Here is a 24399-nt window from a genome sequence, read left to right as displayed (position 1 = left end):
CTAATCTTCTGAAACTCATGTTTTTAATTAGTCCGAAGGCACCATTAGGTGTGAAGGCACCATTAGGTGTGAAGGCACCATTAGGTGTAAGTAAAGGTACCATTAGCAACAGATCTCAACAGGACTAGAGATAGATACGCATCACTGGTTTTAGGGCATTTCACTAAGTCAAGACTTTTCTTTTTATCAAATTAAAACGTGTTGGAGCACTTCTAAGATGCCTTTTGTGAGACTGTACTTTTTTAGATGTAAGGCATGAGTTTGCTTGTTCTGTGTTTTGTTTATGCAAAGGAAGAATCCAACATGTACATCTCTCTATTGTTTGTTAAAGCGGTGTGGAGAGTTGAGTTTGGCTTTGTGCCTGGGAGATATTGCATTTGGGGTTTCTGTGTTATATGCAAATATGTGTCTGTAGGTGATAATGGGATAGATGTTGTCACAGTAACTGGAGAGGAAAGGTAATGAGACGTCTCCCTGGCTCTCAGGGACAGAGAGTTACCAACCCCAGTTGTTGAACTGTTGGCTCACACTGACTCTTTGATAACCTCAAAGTCCGAAAGTAATCCCTGTCTGTCGCTATCCGTATCCTTTGAAAAGAGTGCACCATTTTGTTGAAGTGTGTCCAAACAATTAGGACCCCCCTTCCCTCACCCCATCTCTCTCTCTTTCTCTCTTGCTCTCCCTCTCTCTTTCTCTCTGGACCTCCAATGACACTGAACGTTTTTGAAGTGTCTCCCTTCACTTGTAATTACGAGTTGGGGTGTAGTGATTCCGAAGGCACCATTAGGTGTGAAGGCACCATTAGGTGGGAAGGCACCATTAGGTATGAAGGCACCATTAGGTGTGAAGGCACCATTAGGTGTGAAGGGACCATTAGGTGTGAAGGCACCATTAGGTGTGAAGACACCATTAGGTGTGTAGGCACCATTAGGTATGTTTCCTCACAGAGAGTTACCAACCCCAGTTGTTGAACTGTTGCCTCACACTGACTCTTCGACAACCTCATAGTCCGAAAGTAATCCCTGTCTGTCGCCATCCGATTCCTTTGAAAAGAGTGCACCATTTTGTTGAAGTGTGTCCAAACAATTAGGATCCCCCCGCCCTCACTCCCCCCTCTCTCTCTATCTCTATCACTCTCCCTCTCTCTTTCTCTCTGGACCTCCAATGACACTGAAAGCTTTTGCAGGGTCTCCCTTCACAACCCCATCTTAACTTTTCCCCTCTTTTTTCCTTCTTTCCCCCTTCTCCATTCCATCTATTCTAACACCATTTAGGAATATGCACTACTTTTAACATAATTCAGCTCATTATCTGCCCACCCCCCACCCTCTGAGGGACAAAGGGTCCAAGGGAGACAGTGGTCCCCAGTGAGCCAGGTGTTCCCCAGGGCAAGGCCGCCGCTCTGTAATGGCTGCAGCCTGGTGCCTCTGCAGCTGCCCGCCGGCCGGGACCCTTTTGTTTGACTGCCATTGTCAGTGCACGCCCCTTGTCCATTCATGGCTCGAGCTGGAGGGGTGGAGGGAAGGGAGAGGTGCTTATTTTATTGCCATATTGGTGTGTGTGGGTTTGTGTGTGTTGAGGGGAGGGGGGGGGGGTTGAGGTAGTGGGTTTAGGGTGGTGTGTGTGTGTTGAGGGGGAGGGGGTTTAGGGTGATGGTTTAGAGTGGTGTGTGTGTGTGTGTGTGTGTGTGTGTGTGTGTGTGTGTGTGTGTGTGTGTGTGTGTGTGTGTGTGTGTGTGTGTGTGTGTGTGTGTGTGTGTGTGTGTGTGTGTGTGTGTGTGTGTGTGTGTGTGTGTGTGTTTGCGTGTGTGAATAAATGTGTGCCGGATTAGACGGCTTGATGGTGGTCACTGCTGTGCTCTTATTGGTCACTAGGCAGACTGTGTGTAATGGGGAAATGAATGGTAGACACTGCAGCTCCATCTGTTCACACTCACATTGTTCAACCCTCCTGCCTTGGGACCAGACTGCAGCACTACCAAACCTAAAAAGGCATTGAGTTGAGTTGAGTTTAGACCACTGTGCTACAAGGAAGCTTGATTCACTACACCTCCCTTTGGATTTTTTGTCACTTTATTCATTCTCTTCTGGATACATAGAACCTGGATTTGTATGTACAAACATTTGAGAAAATTTGAAAAAGCTGAAAAAGTCCTTCTGGCATGCAGGAATGACCAAAGCTATTCTGTCCGGAGCATATCTTTAGCAGTTCCTTCTGTATTTGTGTTGCTGTTTTTTTTTCTTCCTTGAAGCCTGTGGTAAGTCTTTTGATAAACATTTGTATAGGCAGATATATACGTTCCTTTTATAGTTACAACAGGTGTAAAAACTACATCTGAAGTCAAATGTTTCTCTGTCTGGTCCTGACCGTTGCACAGTTTAGTGCACAATGGTTCATTTTCATTGATTATGTGATTTAATTGAAGTGTTTGATTAAGTGTTTTTATTTTCTGAATTCTTGGTGGGAAACAATCTTAAATAAATCTAATGATAGATAAGCTTTATCCCAGTTTGATTATTTATTCATTTGATATCTATGATAAATTAATTGATAAATAGACTACACTTAATACTACCGGTATACTATCAATAAAACAGTAAAGATGTAAGATGCTAATTGTCCTGAATTTTGCTATGTGGTCCTCTGTAGCTCAGTTGGTAGAGCAGGGTGCTTGCACCACCAGGGTTATGGGTTTGATTCCAGGGGCCTCCCATATGTAAAATGCATGACTGTAAGTTGCTTTGGATAAAAGCGTCTTCTAAATGGCCTATATTATAATGTTTATACTCGGAACATAGCAACCAGGGAATCCCTACCCCATTGAAGTTTACATTTAAAATGGTTAAGGTTAGTGTTAGGTAAGGGTTATGGGTATGGATGACCCAAGGATCCCGGATAGCACTAACCCATAAAACAGTGTTGGAGTAGACAATACAACATGGAGTGTGTTAGTGTTGAAGCTTTTAATTTCACCTTTGGGCTAAAGATACAGTTATGTTTGAAAGATCGAATTGTTCAATCCATGTAGACAGGCGCTTTCAGAGTCACCAGTCTTCATGTTCAATGACAGGGAAAGACAGGTCAGGGATTGCTGCCAATGAAAATAAAACATACTTTCACATACAGTAGCCTATGATACAGTGAATATTTTGTCTAAGAGAGAGAGACAACCTGTCCACTGTCGCTATGTACAGACACAGTGAGCGTTGTTATTTCATAGAGGCCGCCATAGGCAGACCTGGCTCTCAAGAGAAGACAGACTATGTGCACACTGCCCACAATATGAGGTGGAAACTGAGCTGCACTTCCTAACCTCCTGCCACAGATCACACAGACCCACAAAGAATTTTAAAACAAATCAAACACTGATAAACTCGCATATCTATCTGTCAGGCGAAATACCGCAGTGTGCAATCACAGCAGTAAGATTTGTGGCCCATTGCCATGAGAAAGGGGCAACCAGTTGAGCACAAACAACATTGTAAATAACACCAATATTTATCTGTTTATTTATCTTCCTCTACTATTCATACTAGAAGTATTTGCACATTGCTAAAACACTGTATATAGCTGATAATATAACACATGAAATGTCTTTTTGAGTGTAATATTTACTGTTAAATTTTAATATTTAAAAAAAATCACTTTTGTTTATTGTTTATTTCACTTGCTTTGGCAATGTTCCTATGCCAATAAAGCCCCATTTAATTTAATTTAAGTAGGAAAGCGAGAAAGAGAAGCAAGAGCAAGAGAGAGAGATGGGGGGGGGGGCAGAATATAAAGTGAGTGAACGACTGAGCAAATGGAAATTTGTGTTCATGTCTGTGCTGAGGGGTGAAAGTGAGGTCCATTACCGGGTCACATGACAGTGGTGATATGTATCAGCCTTTACTGAGCGCCAGTTTCCGTGGTCCCCTGTGGTTTCAGTAGGCATCTGTTGCCCCTGCTGCCTATACACTCCCCCTGTCCCTCCTCCCCCCTCTCTTTCACTCCTCTTACCTCCCTTTGTTTGTCCCTGGCTCAGTGCAGACTTCAGAGTGTCATGGCTCAGCATTCTGAGGGGAACAGGTCAGGTCTGCCCCAGCCCCAGGGGAGATAGCAGGGCCTAAGGGGGCTAACTCTCTCCCCCAGCCCCAGGTACAGCAGGCTCGAACACTGAGGAGGAGGCTGCAGCATCTGCTCACTGTAGTAGGACCTTAACGCCCACTTCCATCTCTGTCTCTATCTACATGTCTAGATCTAGCTTGCCCTATATTTCCATTTTTCCATATCATTCTTTGTCTTTATTTGTATCTCTCTCCAGCTGGAAGTCTAGCTTTACATTTAGTTCCACTCATCTTTGCTGGAGACTGAGGCAGCGCAGAGGGGAGAGCAGTTGTGGAGTTTCTAGGACTGCTAGTGCCTGTGGTTATTGTTTGCAAAATAAAATGTGCAACCAGGCTCACTTATTTTCTAAATAGCCATTCAAGTTTCTCTTCATCTCTAATATAGCATAGGTCTGGTTTCTGTTGTTGCGTTTAATAAAACAATATTACTCTTAAGTCATCACATAAAGAAGTAAAATAAAGAAGGAATGGACACAGTCCTCTATAAATGAGTCAAAGGACCTTGGGCATTCATTGATCTGATCTCAAAGCCTTGGACCTTTCTACATTGTAATTTCAATTCAGTGTCTATTCAGCCTTGGTCCTTTACATCTGACTACAGTACCATCAATGGACTGAGCACTGCACTGTACTACTCCTCTTCATGGGGAGAATGAGTATATCTATGATGTGTAGAAACATGGAAATAATCTGACCTCAGTATCCACTGCTTGTGGAAGATTTTAATGGTGTCTGTGTTTGTTTGAAAGATTGTTTGGGTAAAATTTGAAGGTTGTGTGTTTGTGTTTAAAGAGAGAGATAATAAGGGTGTGTGTAGTGTTGGTGTGTGTGTAGTGTTGGTGTGTGTGTTCGTGTTGGTGAGTGTGAGTGTGATCATGTTGGTGTGTGTAGTGCTGGTGTGTGTGTGTTCATGTTGGTGTGTGTGTTCGTGTTGGTGTGTGTGTTCGTGTTGGTGTGTGTGTGGTGCTGGTGTGTGTTCATGTTGGTGTGTGTGTTCGTGTTGGTGTGTTTGTAGTGTTGGTGTTGGTGTGTGTGTGTGTGTGTGTGTGTGTGTGTGTGTGTGTGTGTGTGTGTGTGTGTGTGTGTGTGTGTGTGTGTGTGTGTGTGTGTGTGTGTGTGTGTGTGTAGTGCTGGTGTGTGTGTGTGTTCATGTTGGTGTGTGTGTTCGTGTTGGTGTGTGTGTTCGTGTTGGTGTGTGTGCAGTGCTGGTGTATGTGTTTGTGTTTGTGTGTGTGTGTAGTGCTGGTGTGTGTGTGTGTTCATGTTGGTGTGTGTGTTCATGTTGGTGTGTGTGTTCGTGTTGGTGAGTGTGTAGTGCTGGTGTGTGTGTGTTCATGTTGGTGTGTGTGTTCGTGTTGGTGTGTTTGTAGTGTTGGTGTTGGTGTGTGTGTGTGTGTGTGTGTGTGTGTGTGTGTGTGTGTGTGTGTGTGTGTGTGTGTGTGTGTGTGTGTGTGTGTGTGTGTGTGTGTGTGTGTGTGTGTGTAGTGTTGGTGTGTGTGTGTTGGTGAGTGTGTTCGTGTAGGTGTGTGTGTAGTGTGTCTTATCATGTTTAAACACTTGCGGATTCCATCTGGTGAGCAGTGACTCAGGCCCGCACAAGTACGTCTGTTCTGATTCTGACGGGGTAATTGTATGGGTGTGCGTACGTGGTGTGTGTATGTGATGTGTGTGTGTGTGTGTGTGTGTTTGAATAGCCCCATCCTCTGTCTGTGCACACCGCACGCCGCTGTGGAACAATGCTCTGTCGGAGGAGTCCAGATTGGGATGGCAGCGGCTTTGTTTGGGGACGGCAAGCCAGACACACTTTAGCCCCCCCATATCACCCTCCCTCCCACACACACACACACACACACACACACACACACACACACACACACACACACACACACACACACACACACACACACACACACACACACACACACACACACACACACACACACACACACACACACACACACACACACACACTCTCTCTCTCTCTCTCTCTCTCTCTCTCTCTCTCTCTTTCTTTGTTTGTGCCCCTTTTGTTGTTGCAGGACTAAATTATTTCAGCCATCTTGTGGCATTCATAGCGACCCACAATGGGGCAGCAGCTTGGACACTGAGAGGCAGGTCATTAGGAGGCCTTTTTTCCGGTAATGAGATCCCACCTTTACCCTACTTATACATGCAGAAACACACAGACGTATACACACTCATAAATCACTTCACACACATTTATAACCACTCATATATCACTCCACACACACACACTTATACACACTCATATATCACTCCACACAACTACTTATACATACTCATATATATCACTCCCCACATACACTTAAACACACTCAAATATCACTCCAGACATTCCCTTAAGTTTGATGTGCAGTGGTCTGGTGTAAATACAGGGCTATAGGACAACTGCTTGTGCACATTGATGAAATAATAGTATAATGCAAACGTCTAGCAACCCAATGATTCCGTGTTCAAATCTCATCACTGACAACTTTAGCATTTTAGCTAATTAGCAACTGTGCAACTACTTACTATTTTTTAGCTAATTTGCAACAATTTGCATGTTAGCTAACCCTTGCCCTAACTTTAACTCTTTAACCTAACTCCTAACCTTAACCCTAACCTTAACTCCTAACCCTAATCGTTTATTATATTACGTATACCCCTGGGTCCAGGTTGCCCTGGGTCCCTAGATTAGTGTGTCACCGTGCTCAGATGATGCTGTAATACGTGTCCCTTTTAAAGGGGTCACTGAGCAATTAGGAGGCTGGCCCATTAGAACAGGTCTTTCTTTGTTTCAGCTAATCACAAACCCCAGCCAGGGCTGCACACGACCACTGATCCTAATTTGAACATCAGGTGGTGGATGTAAAGAGTTCCCTTTAAATCATGTCAAAAAAATACCATCTTGCATTCTCCTGTATGGGTGTAGGTGCAATGTAGGGTATGTTATTGAGTGTCAATTACGCCAGGTTTGTGTTTCTTAGCACGGTGTGTTGTTAACAGCGATGTTGATTGAGAGCTTCTTTGACTGCTGATCTCATCGCTGCTAAAATGCAAATCAGTTGAAGTGAATGATGTAAATGACGGTTTTGAACCTGCCCTTTTGGAAATCCATTTGGTGTGTCATTCAGCCTAACCCTTAATAAGCTCTACTACAGCTCAGGTTACTCAATTAGAGCTCTTTAATGTTACCTACCGCCTGCAGCATGGGTGTTGAAAGGGAGGGCTGGGCCCAGTGATTTAATCTGGCTGCTATAAAGTATCTCAACAAGTTAGGAAATAGGAGTCAAATCACTTGGGGTTTCATTGTAACATTACAAAAGGTTCAGATAGAAAAGTTTTGAAAATTCCCCAGATTTACGGGAGGAAACCAGTCTGACCAATGCCCCTCCCTCTCCCCCAGGCTTCCGTCTCAGGATTGGTCAGAGAGCAGCCCGTCAGCAGCAGTGACATTGGAGTCGTCCGGGGTCAGAGGTCCGGTGTTAGATACTGGATGTATGAGACGGCTTCATGGGCCTGAAGGACCATCTGGAGGATGAAACAGACCACATCCTCAACCTGGGGCTGGATTTGGACTACCTCCACGTGGAAGGCACCGACCGCCAGGCCAGCTTGAGTGCCACAGTCGGCACACACTCAGGAGCCTTGGAGGGGGACGAGACGGAGGTAGGAGGCACCCATAGCAGTGTCAGTAGTAGCAGCATCAGCAGTAGTAGTAGTTGTAGTAACTCCTCTGAAGAGAGTGCTGCGTCGGACAGCGAGGATGAGCGGGGGGTCCAACATGGCTCTGGTTCTGACGCTCATACCACCCACCCGCACCCCTGTCACCCTGCTAGGCAGGGCCTGGCACAGAGCCCCCATTCTAGGGACCCAAAACACTCTACCAACCCCTTCACAGAGTACCGCTCCAAGATGGAGTTTGCCCTGAAGCTGGGCTACTCTGAGGAGCTGGTTCTGCTGGTTGTGCGGAAGCTAGGGCCTGACGCCCTCATTAATGACATACTGGGAGAACTGGTCAAACTGGGCACCAAGTCAGAGACGGATCAGGCTGGGGGGTCGGCCACCTCCCACTTGCCCTCCTCCTCCTCCTTATCCTCCTCCTCTCTGGACTCCTGCAGGCTGGACTGCTCCTCCCAGCTGCTGTTGGATGACAAGGAGAACATCAGACCTGTGGTGGTGGATGGGAGTAATGTAGCCATGAGGTGAGTCAACACAAATTGCTGCTCTATTCAGAAACACTTGACTCAGGTTCCTTTTCACTCTGAAAAACCTCATCCACTAGCTCTTCTAATCTTTAATCCATTTTATTATAGAAATAATCGAAGACACCAAGAATTTCATGACCATGAATTTGTGTATGTTTTTCCACAGCCATGGGAATAAGGAAGTGTTCTCCTGTCACGGCATCCAGCTGGCTGTTGATTGGTTCCTGGAGCGTGGTCACCGTGACATCACTGTGTTTGTTCCCGCCTGGAGAAAGGAACAGTCCAGACCGGACACCCTCATCACAGGTTAACCAGCATTTCCACGTGCACCGCCAACATTCCATAACTCTCCACCAAATCCCCACCTTATTTTGATTAAACTCCACCCTCACTCCTGTTTTAAATCACCTCTTTCTCCCAACATTTGTGTCTTCCCTTTAAGGTCAAAGGACAGTAAACACCAATAACACATTTTAGGTAATTGAGGATGCTCAAATCTCAGGTCATTAACCCTTAAAAAAACCTGAAAAAGTCTGTCCTCCTGAGCTTTTTTAAACTTTTTTTTTTACATAACATAAGTGTTTGGGGTGGGAAAAAAACACGTTACCAAAAATGTGTTTCGAAAAAATATTGTTAATTATATTTTATGGTAAGTGCAAAAATTGTCCTCTGTAGTGGTCATTAGGATTTAAAAATGAAAACATGTACAGTCGTGGCCAAAAGTTTTGAGAATTACATAAATATTAATTTTCACAGTCTGCTGCCTCAGTTTGTATGATGGAAATTTGCATATACAACAGAATGTTATAAAGAGTAACTAGATGAATTGCAATTAATTGCAAAGTCCCTCTTTGCCATGCAAATGAACTGAATCCCAAAAAAACATTTCCACTGCATTTCAGCCCTGCCAGAAAAGGACAAGCTGACATCATGTCAGTGATTCTCTCATTAACACAGGTGTGAGTGTTGACGAGGACAAGGCTGGAGATCACTCTGTCATGCTGATTGAGTTTGAATAACAGACTGGAAGCTTCAAAAGGAGGGTGGTGCTTGGAATCATTGTTCTTCCTCTGTCAACCGTGGTTACCTGCAAGGAAACACGTGCCGTCATAATTGTTTTCCACAAAAAGGGCTTCACAGGCAAGGATATTGCTGCAGTAAGATTGCACCTATATCAACAATTTATCGGATCATCAAGAAATTCAAGGAGAGTGGTTTAATTGTTGTGAAGAAGGCTTCAGGGTGCCCAAGAAAGTCCAGCAAGCGCCAGGACCGTCTCCTAAAGTTGATTCAGCTGCGGGATCGGGGCACCACCAGAACAGAGCTTGCTCAGGAATGGCAGCAGGCAGGTGTGAGTGCATCTGCACACATAGTGAGGCGAAGACTTTTGGAGGATGGCCTGGTGTCAAGAAGGGCAGCAAAGAAGCCACTTCTCTCCAGGAAAAACATCAGGGACAGACTGATATTCTGCAAAAGGTACACGGATTGGACTGCTGAGGACTGGGGTAAAGTTATTTTCTCTGATGAATCCCCTTTTCAATTGTTTGGGGCATCCGGAAAAAAGCTTGTCCGGAGAAGACAAAGTGAGCACTACCATCAGTCCTGTGTCATGCCAACAGTAAAGCATCCTGAGACCATTCATGTGTGGGGTTGCTTCTCAGCCAAGGGAGTGGGCTCACTCATAATTTGGCCTAAGAACACAGCCATGAATAAAGAATGGTACCAACATATCCTCCGAGAGCAACTTCTCCCAACCATCCAAGAACAATTTGGTGACGAACAATGCCTTTTCCAGCATGATGGAGCACCTTGCCATAAGGCAAAAGTGATAGCTAAGTGGCTCGGGGAACAAAACATCAATATTTTGGGTCCATGGACTTGTGGTCAATCCTCAAGAGGCGGGTGGACAAACAAAACCCCACAAATTCTGACAACCTCCAAGCATTGATTATGCAAGAATGGGCTGCCATTAGTCAGGATGTGGCCCAGAAGTTAATTGACAGCATGCCAGGGCGGATTGCAGAGGTCTTGAAAAAGAAGGATCAACACTGCAAATATTGACTCTTTGCATCAACTTCATGTAATTGTCAATAAAAGCCTTTAACACTTATGAAATGCTTGTAATTATACTTCAGTATTCCATAGTAACATCTGACAAAAATATCTAAAGACAATGAAGCAGCAAACTTTGTGGAAATTAGTATTTGTGTCATTCTCAAAACTTTTGGCCACTACTGTACATTACAGTCAATGGGTACAGTAGGTGAAAAACATCATTGTGGCATCTGGGTGTCCACTATAGAGGACATTTCTTAATGTCACACCAATTCAAGGACAAACCTGAAGCCACTTTAGACTGTTATAGACTTGTCTAACATTTTACCGATATCATTGCTTTTTTCATATACGTGGGAATTGCGTACTTTTACATTCTCTATAGGCACAAGCCGAGCCCTGGTGTTAGGCTACTTGACATTTAAATGTTTCATCAGAGAAGAATCACAAACAAACGCTGGGTGGCTTTGTTCATGAATTCAAATCAAATCAAAATAAATGTTATTGGTCACATTCACATAGTTAGCAGATGTTATTGCGAGTGTACTGCAAAGTTTCCAAAGGACTAGAAGCGAGGCAGCACTCTCTGTCGGCGCCATCTTAATTCATTGGTTTTTACATGTCTCTCCAGACTAAAAGTCTGAAGCCATAGTCAATTTCTGCACCTAAGTTCTGAGTTTATCTTATACTGTATAAGTTCAATCAATCAATCAAATTTATTTATAAAGCCCTTTTTACATCAGCCGATGTCATAAGTGCTATACAGAAATCCAGCCTGAAACCCCAAACAGCAAGCAATGCAGATGTAGAAGCACGGTGACTAGGAAAAACTCCCTAGAAAGGCAGGAACCCAGGAAGAAACCTAGAAAGGAACCAGGCTCTGAGGGGTGGCCAGTCCTCTTCTGGCTGTGCCGGGTGGAGATTATAAAAGTACATGGCCAAGATGTTCAAACGTTCATAGATGACCAGCAGGGTCAAATAATAATAATCACAGTGGTTGTAGAGGGTGCAACAGGACAGCACCTCAAGAGTAAATGTCAGTTGGCTTTTCGTAGCAGATAATTCAGAGTTAGAGACAGCAGGTGCAGTAGAGAGAGAGAGTCGAAAACAACAGGTCCGGGACAAGGTAGCACGTCCGGTGAACAGATCAGGGTTCCTTAGCCGCAGGCAGAACAGTTGAAACTGGAGCAACAGCAGGTGGACTGGGGTGGACTGGGGAAAGCAAGGAGTCATCAGTGACTCAGCCACCGTAATAGGGTTAGAGGCAGAAAATCCCAGTGGAGAGAGGGGAACCGGCCAGGTAGACAGCAAGGGAGGTTTGTCGCTCCAGTGCCTTTCCGTTCACCTTCACACCCCTGGTCCAGACTACACTCAATCATAGCACCTACTAAAGAGATGAGTCTTCAATAAAGACCTAAAGGTTGAGACTGAGTCTGCGTCTCTCACATGGATATAACAATAGAAAAATCTGTATACAGCTTGTGTAAATTAAGTAAGGAGCTAAGGCAATAAATAGGCCGATAGTGGCGAAGTAATTACAATTGAGCAATTTAGACTGGAGTGATATGTGCAGATGAGGATGTGCAAGTAGAAATACTGGTGTGCAAAAGAGCAGAAAAAAAAAAAATATGGGGATGAGGTAGGTAGTTGGTTGGATGGGCTATTTACAGATGGGCTGTGTACAGCTGCAGCGATCGGTAAGCTGCTCTGACAGCTGACGCTTAAAGTTAGTGAGGGAGATATAAGTCTCCAACTTCAGTGATTTTTGCAATTCGTTCCAGTCATTGGCAGCAGAGAACTGGAAGGAAAGGCGGCCAAAGGAAGTGTTGGCTTTGGGGATGACCAGTGAAATATATCTGCTTGAGCGCATGCTATGGGTGGGAGTTGCTATGGTGACCAGTGAGCTGAGATAAGGCGGAGCTTTACCTAGCAAGGACCTATAGATGACCTGGAGCCAGTGGGTTTGGCGACGAATATGTAGCGAGGACCAGCCAACGAGAGCATACAGGTTGCAGTGGTGTGTAGTATGTGGGGCTTTGGTGACAAAATGGATGGCACTGTGATAGACTGCATCCAATTTGCTGAGTAGAGTGTTGGAGGCTATTTTGTAAATGACATCGCTGAAGTCAAGGATTGGTAGGATAGTCAGTTTTACGAGGGTACGTTTGGCAGCATGAGTGAAGGGGGCTTTGTTTCGAAAAAGAAAGCTGATTCTAGATTTAACTTTGGATTGGAGATGCATAATGTGAGTCTGGAAGGAGAGTTTACAGTCTAGCCAGACACCTAGGTATTTGTAGTTGTCCACATATCCTAAGTCAGAACCGTCCAGAGAAGTGATGCTGTTCGGGCGGGCGGGTGTGGGCAGCGATCGGTTGAAGACCATGCATTTTGTTATACGAGCATTTAAGAGAAGTTGGAGGCCACGGAAGGAGTGTTGTTTAGCACTAACTGAAGTGTTTTTAGTGCTTTGTCCAGGTAGACGGAAAGTTGAGTCTAATTGTCTAATCTAGAAGTGACAAAAGCGTGGATGAAATTTTCTGCTTCATTTTTTTTTCTGCTTCATTTTTGGACAGAAAGTTTCAGATTTTTGTAATGTTATGTAGATGGAAAAAAGCTGACCTTGAAACAGTCTTGATATGTTCGTCAAAAGAGAGATCAGGGTCCAGAGTAAAGCTGAGGTCCTTTTATTTGAGACAACTGTACAACCATCAAGATTAGTTGTCAGAGCCAACAGAATATATTTTTGTTTCTTGAGACCTAGAACTAGCATCTTTGTTTTCTCCGAGTTTAAAAGTAAAACATTTGCCGCAATCCACTTCCTTATGTCTGAAACACAGTCTTCCAGGGAGGGAAATGTTGGGGCTTCGCCATGTTTTAATGAAATTTAATTGTCAGAGGACATACCATCCACAGAGACAAACTGATATCTTTCTGACAGATAAGATCTAAACCGGGCCAAAACATGTCCGTGTAGACCAATTTGGGTTTCCAATCTCTCCAAAAGAACGTGGTGATCGATGGTATCAAAAGCAGCACTGCGGTCCAGGAGCACGAGGACAGATGCAGAGCCTTGGTCTGATGCCATTAAAAGGTAATTTAACACCTTTACTAGTGCAATCTCAGTGCTATGATGGGGTCTAAAACCAAACTGAAGTGTTTCATATACATGGTTTGCCTTCAGGAAGGCAGTGAATTGCTGTACAACATTTTTTCAAAACGTTTTGAGAGGAATGGGAGATTCGATGTAGGCCGATAGTTTTTTATATTTTCTGGGTCAAGGTTTGGCTTTTTCAAGAGAGGTTTATATTACTGCCAATTTTTATTTATTTATTTTAATTTTACTTTTACCCCCTTTTCTCCCCAATTTTCGTGGTATCCAATTGTTAGTAATTACTATCTTGTCTCATCGCTACAACTCCCGTACGGGCTCGGGAGAGACGAAGGTCAAAAGCCATGCGTCCTCCGAAGCACAACCCAACCAAGCCGCACTGCTTCTTAACACAGCGCGCCTCCAACCCGGAAGCCAGCCGCACCAATGTGTCGGAGGAAACACTGTGCACCTGGCTCCCTTGGTTAGCGCGCACTGCTCCCAGCCCGCCACAGGAGTTGCTGGTGCGCGATGAGACAAGGATATCCCTACCGGCCAAACCCTCCCTAACCCGGACGACGCTAGGCCAATTGTGCGTCGCCCCACGGACCTCCCGGTCGCGGCCGGTATTACTGCCACTTTTAGTGAGTTTGGTACACATTCGGTGGATATGGAGTCATTCATTATGTTCAACATTGGAGGGCCATGCACAGGAAGCAGCTCTTTAGTTTAGTAGTTTAGTTGGTAGTTTAGTTGGAATAGTAGTTTAGTTTAGTAGTTCAGTAGTTTAGTTGGAAAGAGTCCAGTATGCAGCTTAAAGGTTTAGAGGCCATACCTATTTTCATCAATGTCTCAAGAGATATATTATTAAAAAACTTGAGTGTCTCCCTTGATCCTAGGCCCTGGCAGTGTTGTGCAGACTCAGGACAACTGAGCTTTGGAAAAATACGCAGATTTAAAGAGGAGTCCGTAATTTGCTTTCTAATGATCATGATCTTTTCGTCAAAGAAGTTCATGAATTTATCACTGCTGAACTGAAAGCCATCCTCTCTTGGGGAATGCTGCTTTTTAGTTAGCTTTGCGACAGTATCAAAAATAAATGTTGAATTGTTCTTCTTCTGCTCAATTCATTTGGAAAAATAGGATGATCGAGCGGCAGTGAGGGCTCTTCGCTCCTGCACGGTACTGTTTTTCCAAGCTAATCGGAAGACTTCCAGTTTGGTGTAGTGCCATTTCCATTCCAATTTTCTGGAAGCTGGCTTCAGGGCTTGGGTATTTTCTGTATACCAGGGAGCTAGTTTCTTATGACAAATGTTTTCAGTTTTTTTGTGGTGCAACTGCATCTAGGGTATTACACAAGGTTAAATTTAGCTCCTCAGTTAGGTGGTTAACCGATTTTTGTATTCTTTGTATGTCTTTTTACGTCTTTGGGTAGGTGGATGGAGTCTGGAAGGGCATTTAGGAATCTTTGGGTTGTTCGAGAATATATAGCACGGCTTTTGATGACCCTTGGTTGGGGTCTGAGCAGATTATTTGTTGCGATTGCAAACGTAATAAATGGTGGTCCGATAGTCCAGGATTATGAGGAAAAACATTAAGATCCACAATATTTATTCCACGGGACAAAACTAGGTCCAGAGTATGACTGTGGCAGTGAGTAGGACCGTAGACATGTTGGACAAAACCCACACGATGATGGCTCCGAAAGCCTATTGGAGTGGGTCTGTGGGCTTTTCCATGTGAAGATCAAAGTCACCAAAAATTGGAATATTATCTGCCATGACTACAAGGTCCGATGGGAATTCAGGGAACTCAGTGAAGAACGCTGTATACAGTCATTTTATGGGGGGGAAGTGAAATTTGCTATCGTAAATGTTAGCAACACATCCGCTTTTGCGGGAAGTGCGGAGGATATGGTCACTAGTGTAACCAGGAGGAGAGGCCTCATTTAACACAGTAAATTCATCAGGCTTATGCCATGTTTCAGTTAGGCCAATCACATCAAGATTATGATCAGTGATGAGTTCATTGACTATAACTGCCTTGGACGTGAGGGATCAAACATTAAGTAGCCCTATTTTGAGATGTGAGATAATGTATCACAATCTCTTTCAATAATGACAGGAATGGAGGAGGTCTTTATTCCAGTGAGATTGCTAGAGCGAACACTGCCACGTTTAGTTTTGCCCAACCTAAATTGAGGCACAGACACGGTCTCAATGGGGATAGCTGAGCTGACTACACTGACTGTGCTCGTGGCAGACTCCACTAAGCTGGCAAGCTGGCTAAGAGCCTGTTGCTTGGCCTGTGCCCTATCTCATTATGGAGCTAGGGGAGTTAGATCCCTGTCTATGTTCGTAGATAAGATGAGAGCACCCCTCCAGCTAGGATGGAGACCGTCACTCCTCAGTAGGCCAGACTTGGTCCTGTTTGTGGGTGAGTCCCAGAAAGAGGGCCAATTATCTACAAATTCTATCTTTTGGCAGGGGCAGAAAACAGTTTTCAACCAGCGATTGAGTTGTGAGACTCTGCTGTAGAGCTCATCACTCCCCCTAACTGAGAGGGGGCCAGAGACAATTACTTGATGCCGACACATCTTTCTAGCTGATTTACAGGTTGAAGCTATGTTGCACTTGGTGACCTCTGACTGTTTCATCCTAACATCGTTGGTGCCGACGTGGATAACCATATCGCTATACTCTCTACACTCGCCAGTTTTAGCTTTAGCCAGCACCATCTTCAGACTAGCCTTAACGTCGGTAGCCCTGAAACCTGGTAAACAGTGTATGATCGCTGGACAATTCTTTACTGCGGGTCTAATACTGCGGGTAATGGAGTCGCCAATGACTAGGGTTTTCAATTTGTCAGAGCTAATGGTGGGAGGCTTCGACGTCTCACCATGTGACATCTCACCATTAAATGTGCTGCATGGTCAATCTGACGTCTTTATTGGCCTTGCATCATTTACGGTGATACGGCCTCTGCAGAAGTCAGGGCATTCACACTTCTTGCGCTTTGTAGAGCAGAGCTGTTGTGAAGGAATCAAATCAAATCAAATGTTATTTGTCACATTCGCTGAATACAACAGGTGTAGGTAGACCTTAGTGAAATGCTTACTTACAAGCCCTTAACCAACAACGCAGATTTTAAAAAATACCTAAAAAAAGTAAGAGATAAGAATAGCAAATAATTAAAGAGCAGCAGTAAATAACAATAGCGGGGCAGGGGGTACCGATAAAGAGTCAATGTGTCAATGTGCAGGGGAACCGGTGTCAAGGTAACTGAGGTAATTATGTACATGTAGGTAGAGTTATTAAAGTGGCTATGGATAGATAATAACAGAGAGTAGCAGCAGCGTGGTGGGGGGCAATGCAAATAGTCTGGGTAGCCATTTGATTAGCTGTTCAGGAGTGTTATGGCTTGAGGGTAGAAGCTGTTTAGAAGCCTCTTGGACCTAGACTTGGCGCTCCGGTACCGCTTGCCATGCGGTAGCAGAAAGTACAGTCTATGACTAGGGTGGCTGGAGTCTTTGACAATTTGTAGGGCCTTCCTCTGACACCGCCTGGTTTAATGGTCCTGGATGGCAGGAAGCTTGGCCCCAGTGATGTACTGGGCCGTACGCCCTACCCTCTGTAGTGCCTTGCGGTCGGAGGCCGAGCAGTTGCAATACCAGGCAGTGATGCAACCCGTCAGGATGCTCTCAATGGTGCAGCTGTAAAACCTTTTGAGGATCTGAGGACCCGTGCCAAATCCTTTTCAGTCTCCTGAGGGGGAATAGGTTTTGTTGTGCCCTCTTCACAACTGTCTTGGTGTGCTTGGACCATGTTAGTTTGTTGGTGATGTGGACGCCAAGGAACTTGAAATTCTTTACCTGTTCCACTCCACTACAGCCCCGTCGATGAGAATGGGGACGTGCTCTGTCCTCCTTTTCCTGTAGTGGACAATCATCTCCTTTGTCTTGATCACATTGAGGGAGAGGTTGTTGTCCTTGCACCACACAGTCAGGTCTCTGACCTCCTCTCTATAGGCTGTCTCATCATTGTTGGTGATCAGGCCTAAAACTGTTGTGTCATCAGCAAACTTAATGATGGTGTTGGAGTCGTGCTTGGCCATGCAGTCATGAGTGAACAGAGAGTACAGGAGGGGACTGAACTCGCACCCCTGAGGGGCCCCTGTGTTGAGGATCAGCGTGGCGGATGTGTTGTTACTTACCCTTACCACCTGGGGGCGGCCCATCTGGAAGTCCAGGATCCAGTTGCAGGGGGAAGTGTTTAGTCCCAGGGTCCTTAGCTTAGTGATGAGCCTTGAGGGCACTATGGTGATGAACGCTGAGCTGTAGTCAATAAAACAAATTCTCACATAGGTGTTACTTTTGTCCAGGTGGGAAAGGTCAGTGTGGAGTGCAAAAGAGATTGCATCATCTGTGGGACTGTTGGGGTAGTATACAAATTGGAGTGGGTCTAGGGTTTCTGGGATAATGGTGTTGATCTGAGCCATGACCAGCCTTTCAAAGCATTTCATGGCTACAGACGTGAGTGCTACGGGTCGGTAGTCATTTAGGCAGGTTACCTTAGTGTCAAGGAAGTGAGTTTGTATCTATACAGGACCTCCCACCCCCACCTACCGTCAAGCAATCATGTCAATGGGGAGCTATATGGAGCTGTACAGAGCCCTCCGCATTGTTACAAAATTTGAAAGGCGCATGGCGATGTGTTACGGAGCTCAATTTGGCCTCTGCAATTGCGTCACATAATGCATACCTCTCTCTCGCTCTCTCTCTTCTCTCTCTAGACCAGGAGATATTGCGGCATCTAGAGAAAGACAAGATCCTTGTGTTCACTCCCTCTCGTCGGGTCCAGGGCCGCCGGGTGGTCTGCTATGACGACCGCTTCATCGTCAAGCTGGCCTACGAGTCCGACGGCATCATCGTCTCTAACGACAACTACCGGGACCTGGCCAATGAGAAGCCAGAGTGGAAGAAGTTCATTGACGAGCGGTTGCTCATGTATACGTTCGTCAATGACAAGTATGGAAGTCCCACCAACACAGTGGACAAAGAGCCTATCACTATTAGTATCTGGAGTTGTTTTTTCCAAGGGGATTGATATGTGGATATCTGATGGTGTGTCCGAATATGTGGTTGTGTCCAGGTTCATGCCTCCTGATGATCCTCTGGGTCGCCATGGTCCCAGTCTGGAGAACTTCCTGAGGAAGAGACCAGTTATCCCAGAACACAGGAAGCAGCAATGTCCCTATGGTATCACCTAGCCATTCTCTCTTATGCATTATTCATTCAGCCTCTTTTGGCTTGCCTCAAAATTGAAAGTTAACCATCCTGTATTCTCTCCTTAGGGAAGAAGTGCACTTACGGCCACAAGTGTAAGTTCTTCCACCCTGAGAGAGGCAGTCAGCCCCAACGCGCTGTGGCCGACGAGCTGCGTGCCAAGAACTCCTCTTCATCCTCTACCTCTTCCTCCAAAAGGGTGGGTGAGGCTCTGATGGTGAAGAGTCACAGCATGTCCAGCAGCTCCAGGGTAGACGGGACCCCAGACCCCCACCAAGCTCCCCCAAAGAGGCAGTCGGACCCCAGCCTTTGCGCCCCCCCCTACAACGACCTCCTGGAAGAGCATCTGGGCAGAAGGACTAAAGCAGAGGCCCGCAGAGGGAGTAGCAGCAGCAGTAGCAGCAACTGCAGCAGCAGCCTCTTGGCTTCTGCTCCTGGGGGACCTCCTTCCAGCCACGGCTTCTCTCTTCAGGACTGGGGGAACACCTCCTCCAGAGCTCCAGGGCTGTCGGGGCTTGGTCACTCAAAGTCATACTCCACGTGTGAATCCCCGGAGCTAAGCTACCACTCCCTGATGAGGGCCTACTCCAGCCTAAGCCTGGTAGTGCCGCGGAGCCCCGATCGGCTGTTCCCGGCTGACCTACGGACGGGCTCACTGGTGTCTGACTGCAGCAGCGAGGGCAGCGTGAGCTCAGACTCCTTCTCCCCTGATCCCCTGCTGGATGACAGCCTCAAGTGCCACTATCCCCACCCCCATCACCACCACCATCACTGCCCTAGCTGCTACCCACATCACCCCAACCACCCACCCCCTGGTCTGACCCAGCACCCCCATGGAGGCTCCCACCATGGCTACCCTCATGCTCAAAGCAGCCTGGAGGATCCTCCCTCCTACCTCCACCACTTCAAGGCACAGCTCTCCTACCTTCCTCCCCATATTCAGCAACCGTCTGTGGGGAGCCACTCTGGCTGTTCTGGGAACTACCCTCCCCAAACTCTATCCCAGACCTCAAGCCCCCACTCCCTCTCTCACAACTCTCCTCTGGGGCATAACCTGGGGGGCTCCACCTGGCAGGACAACAACAGCCTCTACAAGCAATCCCATGTCCACCCAAGGAGGATCTACCCTGGGCCAGGACAGGAGCAGCAACTGGCCAGATGGGACCCCCACTACCAGCATCCCCCCCAGGCCTGCTACGAGCCTTTCACTTTCCAGTCCCTGCCTGAGGGCCGCAAACAACCCTGGCACTCGCCCTGGCCCAGGGGGACACACTCTCCCCATCCTCAATCCCTTTCCTCCTCCCATCCTCCACCTCTTACCCACCCCTCCACGGCCCCCCAGCACCAGGAGCCCCCTGCCCTGGGCAGATACCAGGATGTGAGGGAGAATGTGTTTGTCAACCTGTGTAACATCTTCCCCCCAGAGCTGGTGAGGGTGGTGATGGTGAGGAACCCCCATGTGATGGACGCCCAGCAGCTGGCTGCAGCCATCCTGGCTGAGAAGTCCCAGGCTGGCTACTGAGTACTGACACTACCGTAGCAGAGGAAATAAGTGGCGTGCTCAACTCTATAATCTCCCCAAAACATCTACGATGCAGGGGAAGATGCTTTGTCTTTTTCCAGCAAATGTTATTTTTTCAACCTTATTGTTTTATGTCACTGCCCTGCTCGTTCATTGATGTTGTGTGGTATGAGAACACCTTCAGCACTTAAGGTCAGGATTCCGGAGACTCTGAATGGGATGTGTTGCTTTAATTTATTTATTTTGTAATATATTTTAAATTATTTCTATAGCTTTTTATATTTTTTTAATGGCACTTTTCATAGATTTATTTATGATTTTTTTATTTTTGGAAATCACATCATAGGGTAAGAGGGGCTCAAGTGTTTCAGGGTGCTTCAGAGTTAGGGAAAGTCCTGAGGTGTCAAAACAGGGTGAATTCTGGGATTCCAAATCTAGGGTATGGTTTGTCGTCATAAAATTACACTTCCAAACATTTTAAACTAAAAGACAAAGCAAATACATAAGTCCAAGCTACACTGATGACATTTTATCCCTGTCATTTTTCATCAGAGAATTGTTAAAACAGGTGGTGAATTTGATATCATTGTTGAAAGATTTGATGAATTTCCCATTTAGAGAAGTGAAACGCAGGAACTCCAACTGTTAAAGGCCTGATAAAGTTAATGTGAAAACCCCAGGTTATTGTTTACTCTTACATACAGGAGCTAGTTCCTCTCTGGGGAGAGACCAAAAACTTACTTCACAGCATAGAAGATTGCGATATTGATTTTCTTTTCCTTTTTTAAATGATTTTTCTTTGTCCTCAAAAAAACATTCTGGCAATTGAAATCATATCAATATGGTTCTTGAGGATATTTAGACTAGTGCAGGTGCATTGTTCGTTTAAACAGTTTTTTTTATATTGTTGTTTTTTTACGTATGAATGTGTTAATTTATTTGTCCCTTTGTCATTTTCATTATGAGTAAGAGTATTTTAGTTAAAGAGGGTATCATTACAAGAGAAGACGTCTGGTGTAACCATCCAGACAGACAGACAAATAGCGCTGCACTGTAACTTCAGTCTGTGGACAGGGTATTTCTAGCCTCTACCTCCTGGCTTAGAATCCATTGCAAGTTGTCACTATCGCTCAGTAAATAGAATAAATAGTACGGCAATAACACCTCTGTGCCTTACTCACACACAGCAGTCCAAAACACTGGACTTGTGTTGCCAATGTAACCTGACCACCACATACTTTAGTGAACAAGAGAATGCCTCTCCTCGTTGATACAAATTGTATCCTATTAACTTAAACCAGATCATTGTTTTATATGAGAATATTTATACAAGAGGTATTTTGAGTATATGTGCCGTAATTGGTCACATTTGTTACTGTTATAAAATATACTGAACAAAAATATAAACGCAACATGTAAAGTATTGATCCCATGTTTCATGAGCTGAAATAAAAGATCCCAGATATTTTCCATACACACAAGAAGCATATTTCTCTCAAATGTTTACATCCCTGTTAATGAGCATTTATTTTTTGCCAAGATAATCCAGATGTGGCATATCAAGAAGCTGATTAAACAGCTTTATCATTACACAGGAACAACTTCGCTGCGGAAAATAAAAGGCCACTAAAATGTGCAGTTTTGTCACAACACAATGCCACAGATGTCTCATGTTTTGAGGGAGTGTGCAATTGGCATGTTGACTGCAGCATGTCCAATAGAGCTGTTGCCAGATAATTGAATGTTCATTTCTCTACCATAAGCCACCTCCAATGTTGTTTTATTGTTGTTCAGTATATATTTTGGGATTTAAAAAAATTGTGTTTTAAGAAGTATTTGTGAAAGAAAAGGGCATCAAATGCAATTTATTCAAACTACTGTACTGTGATTGATGATCAGCATACAGAGAGGACAGAAAAAGTTATGTGATATCCGGGTTCCTTGGGACGTCCCTACCCCATTGAAGTTGACATTTTAAATGGTTAAGGTTTGGGTTAGGTAATGGTTAGGCTGGGGGTGAGGGTTTAAGGTAGGGATGTCCCAAGGATTCCGGATAGCACTGATCGACAGGAAAAGGTGGGTTGTTGTTTTTATTATTGTTTAACTGAAATTGTGTTGGGTGGTCTCAGTCATGCGAGTGTGACTGTGTCAGCTTTACAGTGAAGCCAGGATTTATTTCTTCACCATCAGCCTCTATTGACGGTCATGATCTTTCTCTTAATATATTTCTGTACCGTGGTTCTCAGCTCTCTCTTCAAACTAAGGCTATCCCTTCAGAGGATCAGTGGAACACCGCTAACTTGACAAAGACAGTACTTTGTCTCTGGAACCAGTTTCTCATCATGACAACAGCCAAAAGTTAATTTTTTTAGCTGAGCAACGTCTAGCACCTTTCCAGGGCACTATGTGCCAGCGTGCTCCGGTGTGTGGCAGAGTATTAAATGCCTCTACATGGCATTGTGCTTTTTTTAACCACATCTGATGATAGTCTGAACCATGTTCAGTTAAACAAATTAATATTTTTCCATGTTCAGATTTTTTAAAGAGGTGTTTTTGTAATTCTGTGTGATGTTTCTGTACTCTGTGTGATGTTTCTGTACTCTACTGTTCATCTCTGGTATAATTAAACACCCTTTGATGAGGTGACTTGTGTTCAGTTTGCAGACAGTGTATGTATACTGTATGTCAATGGAGGCTGCTGAGGGGAGGATGGCTCCTAATGATGGCTGGATGGAGTAAATGGAATGGCATCAAACCTGGAAACCATGTGTTTGATACTATTCCACTTAAACTGCTCCAGCCATTACCACGAGGCCGTCCTCCCCAATTTAGGTGCCACCAACCTCCTGTGGTATATGTGCTGGTTTTTGTATACAGTACTTGGTTGAATTTCTTCCACCAATTTTTTTTATTTTTTTGGAATTTGGTTCATTTTATTTTATTTCATCTGACTGATTAGTATATTATTGTATTTGACTGTTTGTTTCATTGTGTCAGTCTGTATCCAAGGCCTACAATTCAGGTTTTAAAAAACAGTTTGTCAGACACTCCAAATACCATGTATAATTTATTTAAATAGTCATCCCTCTTGTTCTTTAAACCCAACATAATTTATGCTACAATAAAACTATTACATCTAATAAATGCTTATAAAAGTGCAAAAAAATAAGGTTGGGAGGCAGTATTCTGTCAGGGACCAAAGCAATTGGCAAAAGGATTGAGGGTTAGCCTATGTTATATATGTATTATGATGATCCTCTCATCACAGGTCAACATGGGTCATTTCAAGCCAAAATGTAATGGAGGAAAATGGAGAACTGTGACCTGATGTGATGTTGATGTTCTTGCCTTAGTGACTGTACTGTATGTGAATGGGGGGAGGGGCAACGCATGTTAAAACAATGAGCTTTAAGTACTGTAACCCCAGAGCACGTGACTCTTTATAATACTCTGGCCTGTGTAGCAGTCTTACTTGCTGATTCAGGGAACTGAGGCCAAATGGAAAATGTTGACTCCTTATGAGTTATGAATAATAAAGCCTTACTCAAGCTTTCAAGGTGGTGATGATGAGTCTTTTTCGGGGGGAAAGGAATGGGTTTGCTGCCAAAATTGTTCTCAGGTTAATTTAGATAAAGTAGGATGCTAGTGAGGCATGTGTGTATCATCCTGGGATAATGACATTTCAACACTCGGTGGCATATGTCAAAGACATGTACTGTAGCCTACACTGAATGGGATGACAGGATAATGACACTTAATAAGAAGCTTGTCATTTCAACATCATGATGATAATGCTAGACTTTCCTCCACTTTTGCATGTCAATTCAAATAGGCCTACCTGAAATATTCTTCACAACTTTTATATCTATTTATTTTAATTATTGTCATACTAAACGGAATGTCTGAAGATTATGCGTACATAAATCAACTCCGACATCTGAAATTCAATTTAAAATCAAACAGTTGTTACATTTACTGTGGTGATGAAGTTGAATGAATAACCTAGTGTGTTGTCATCCACAACACTATATAAAACACTACACATGTACTTTGGAAGGGTTACCACTACGTTAGAGTTATGGGTTTCACTTAAATGATTTGACATCTAGAAGAGATCGGAACATATAGTACAT

General features: G+C 44.6%; 1 protein-coding gene across 1 annotated transcript; it reads left to right on the top strand.

The window, feature by feature from the left end:
* Positions 1-1948: 1948 nt before the first annotated feature.
* Positions 1949-23822, top strand: LOC129820995 (probable ribonuclease ZC3H12C). Its single transcript, XM_055878189.1, has 6 exons — positions 1949-2257; positions 7516-8314; positions 8484-8623; positions 18252-18486; positions 18611-18717; positions 18813-23822. The coding sequence occupies exons 2-6, from the start codon at positions 7623-7625 to the stop codon at positions 20264-20266; spliced, it is 2628 nt and encodes an 875-aa protein (XP_055734164.1). The 5' UTR covers positions 1949-2257; positions 7516-7622; the 3' UTR covers positions 20267-23822.
* Positions 23823-24399: the final 577 nt, after the last annotated feature.

Source organism: Salvelinus fontinalis, chromosome 23, assembly GCF_029448725.1.
Source record: "Salvelinus fontinalis isolate EN_2023a chromosome 23, ASM2944872v1, whole genome shotgun sequence".
Taxonomy (NCBI): Eukaryota; Metazoa; Chordata; class Actinopteri; order Salmoniformes; family Salmonidae; genus Salvelinus; species Salvelinus fontinalis.
Note: the sequence above shows the minus strand (reverse complement) of the source record. Positions and strands in the feature narration are given on the sequence as shown.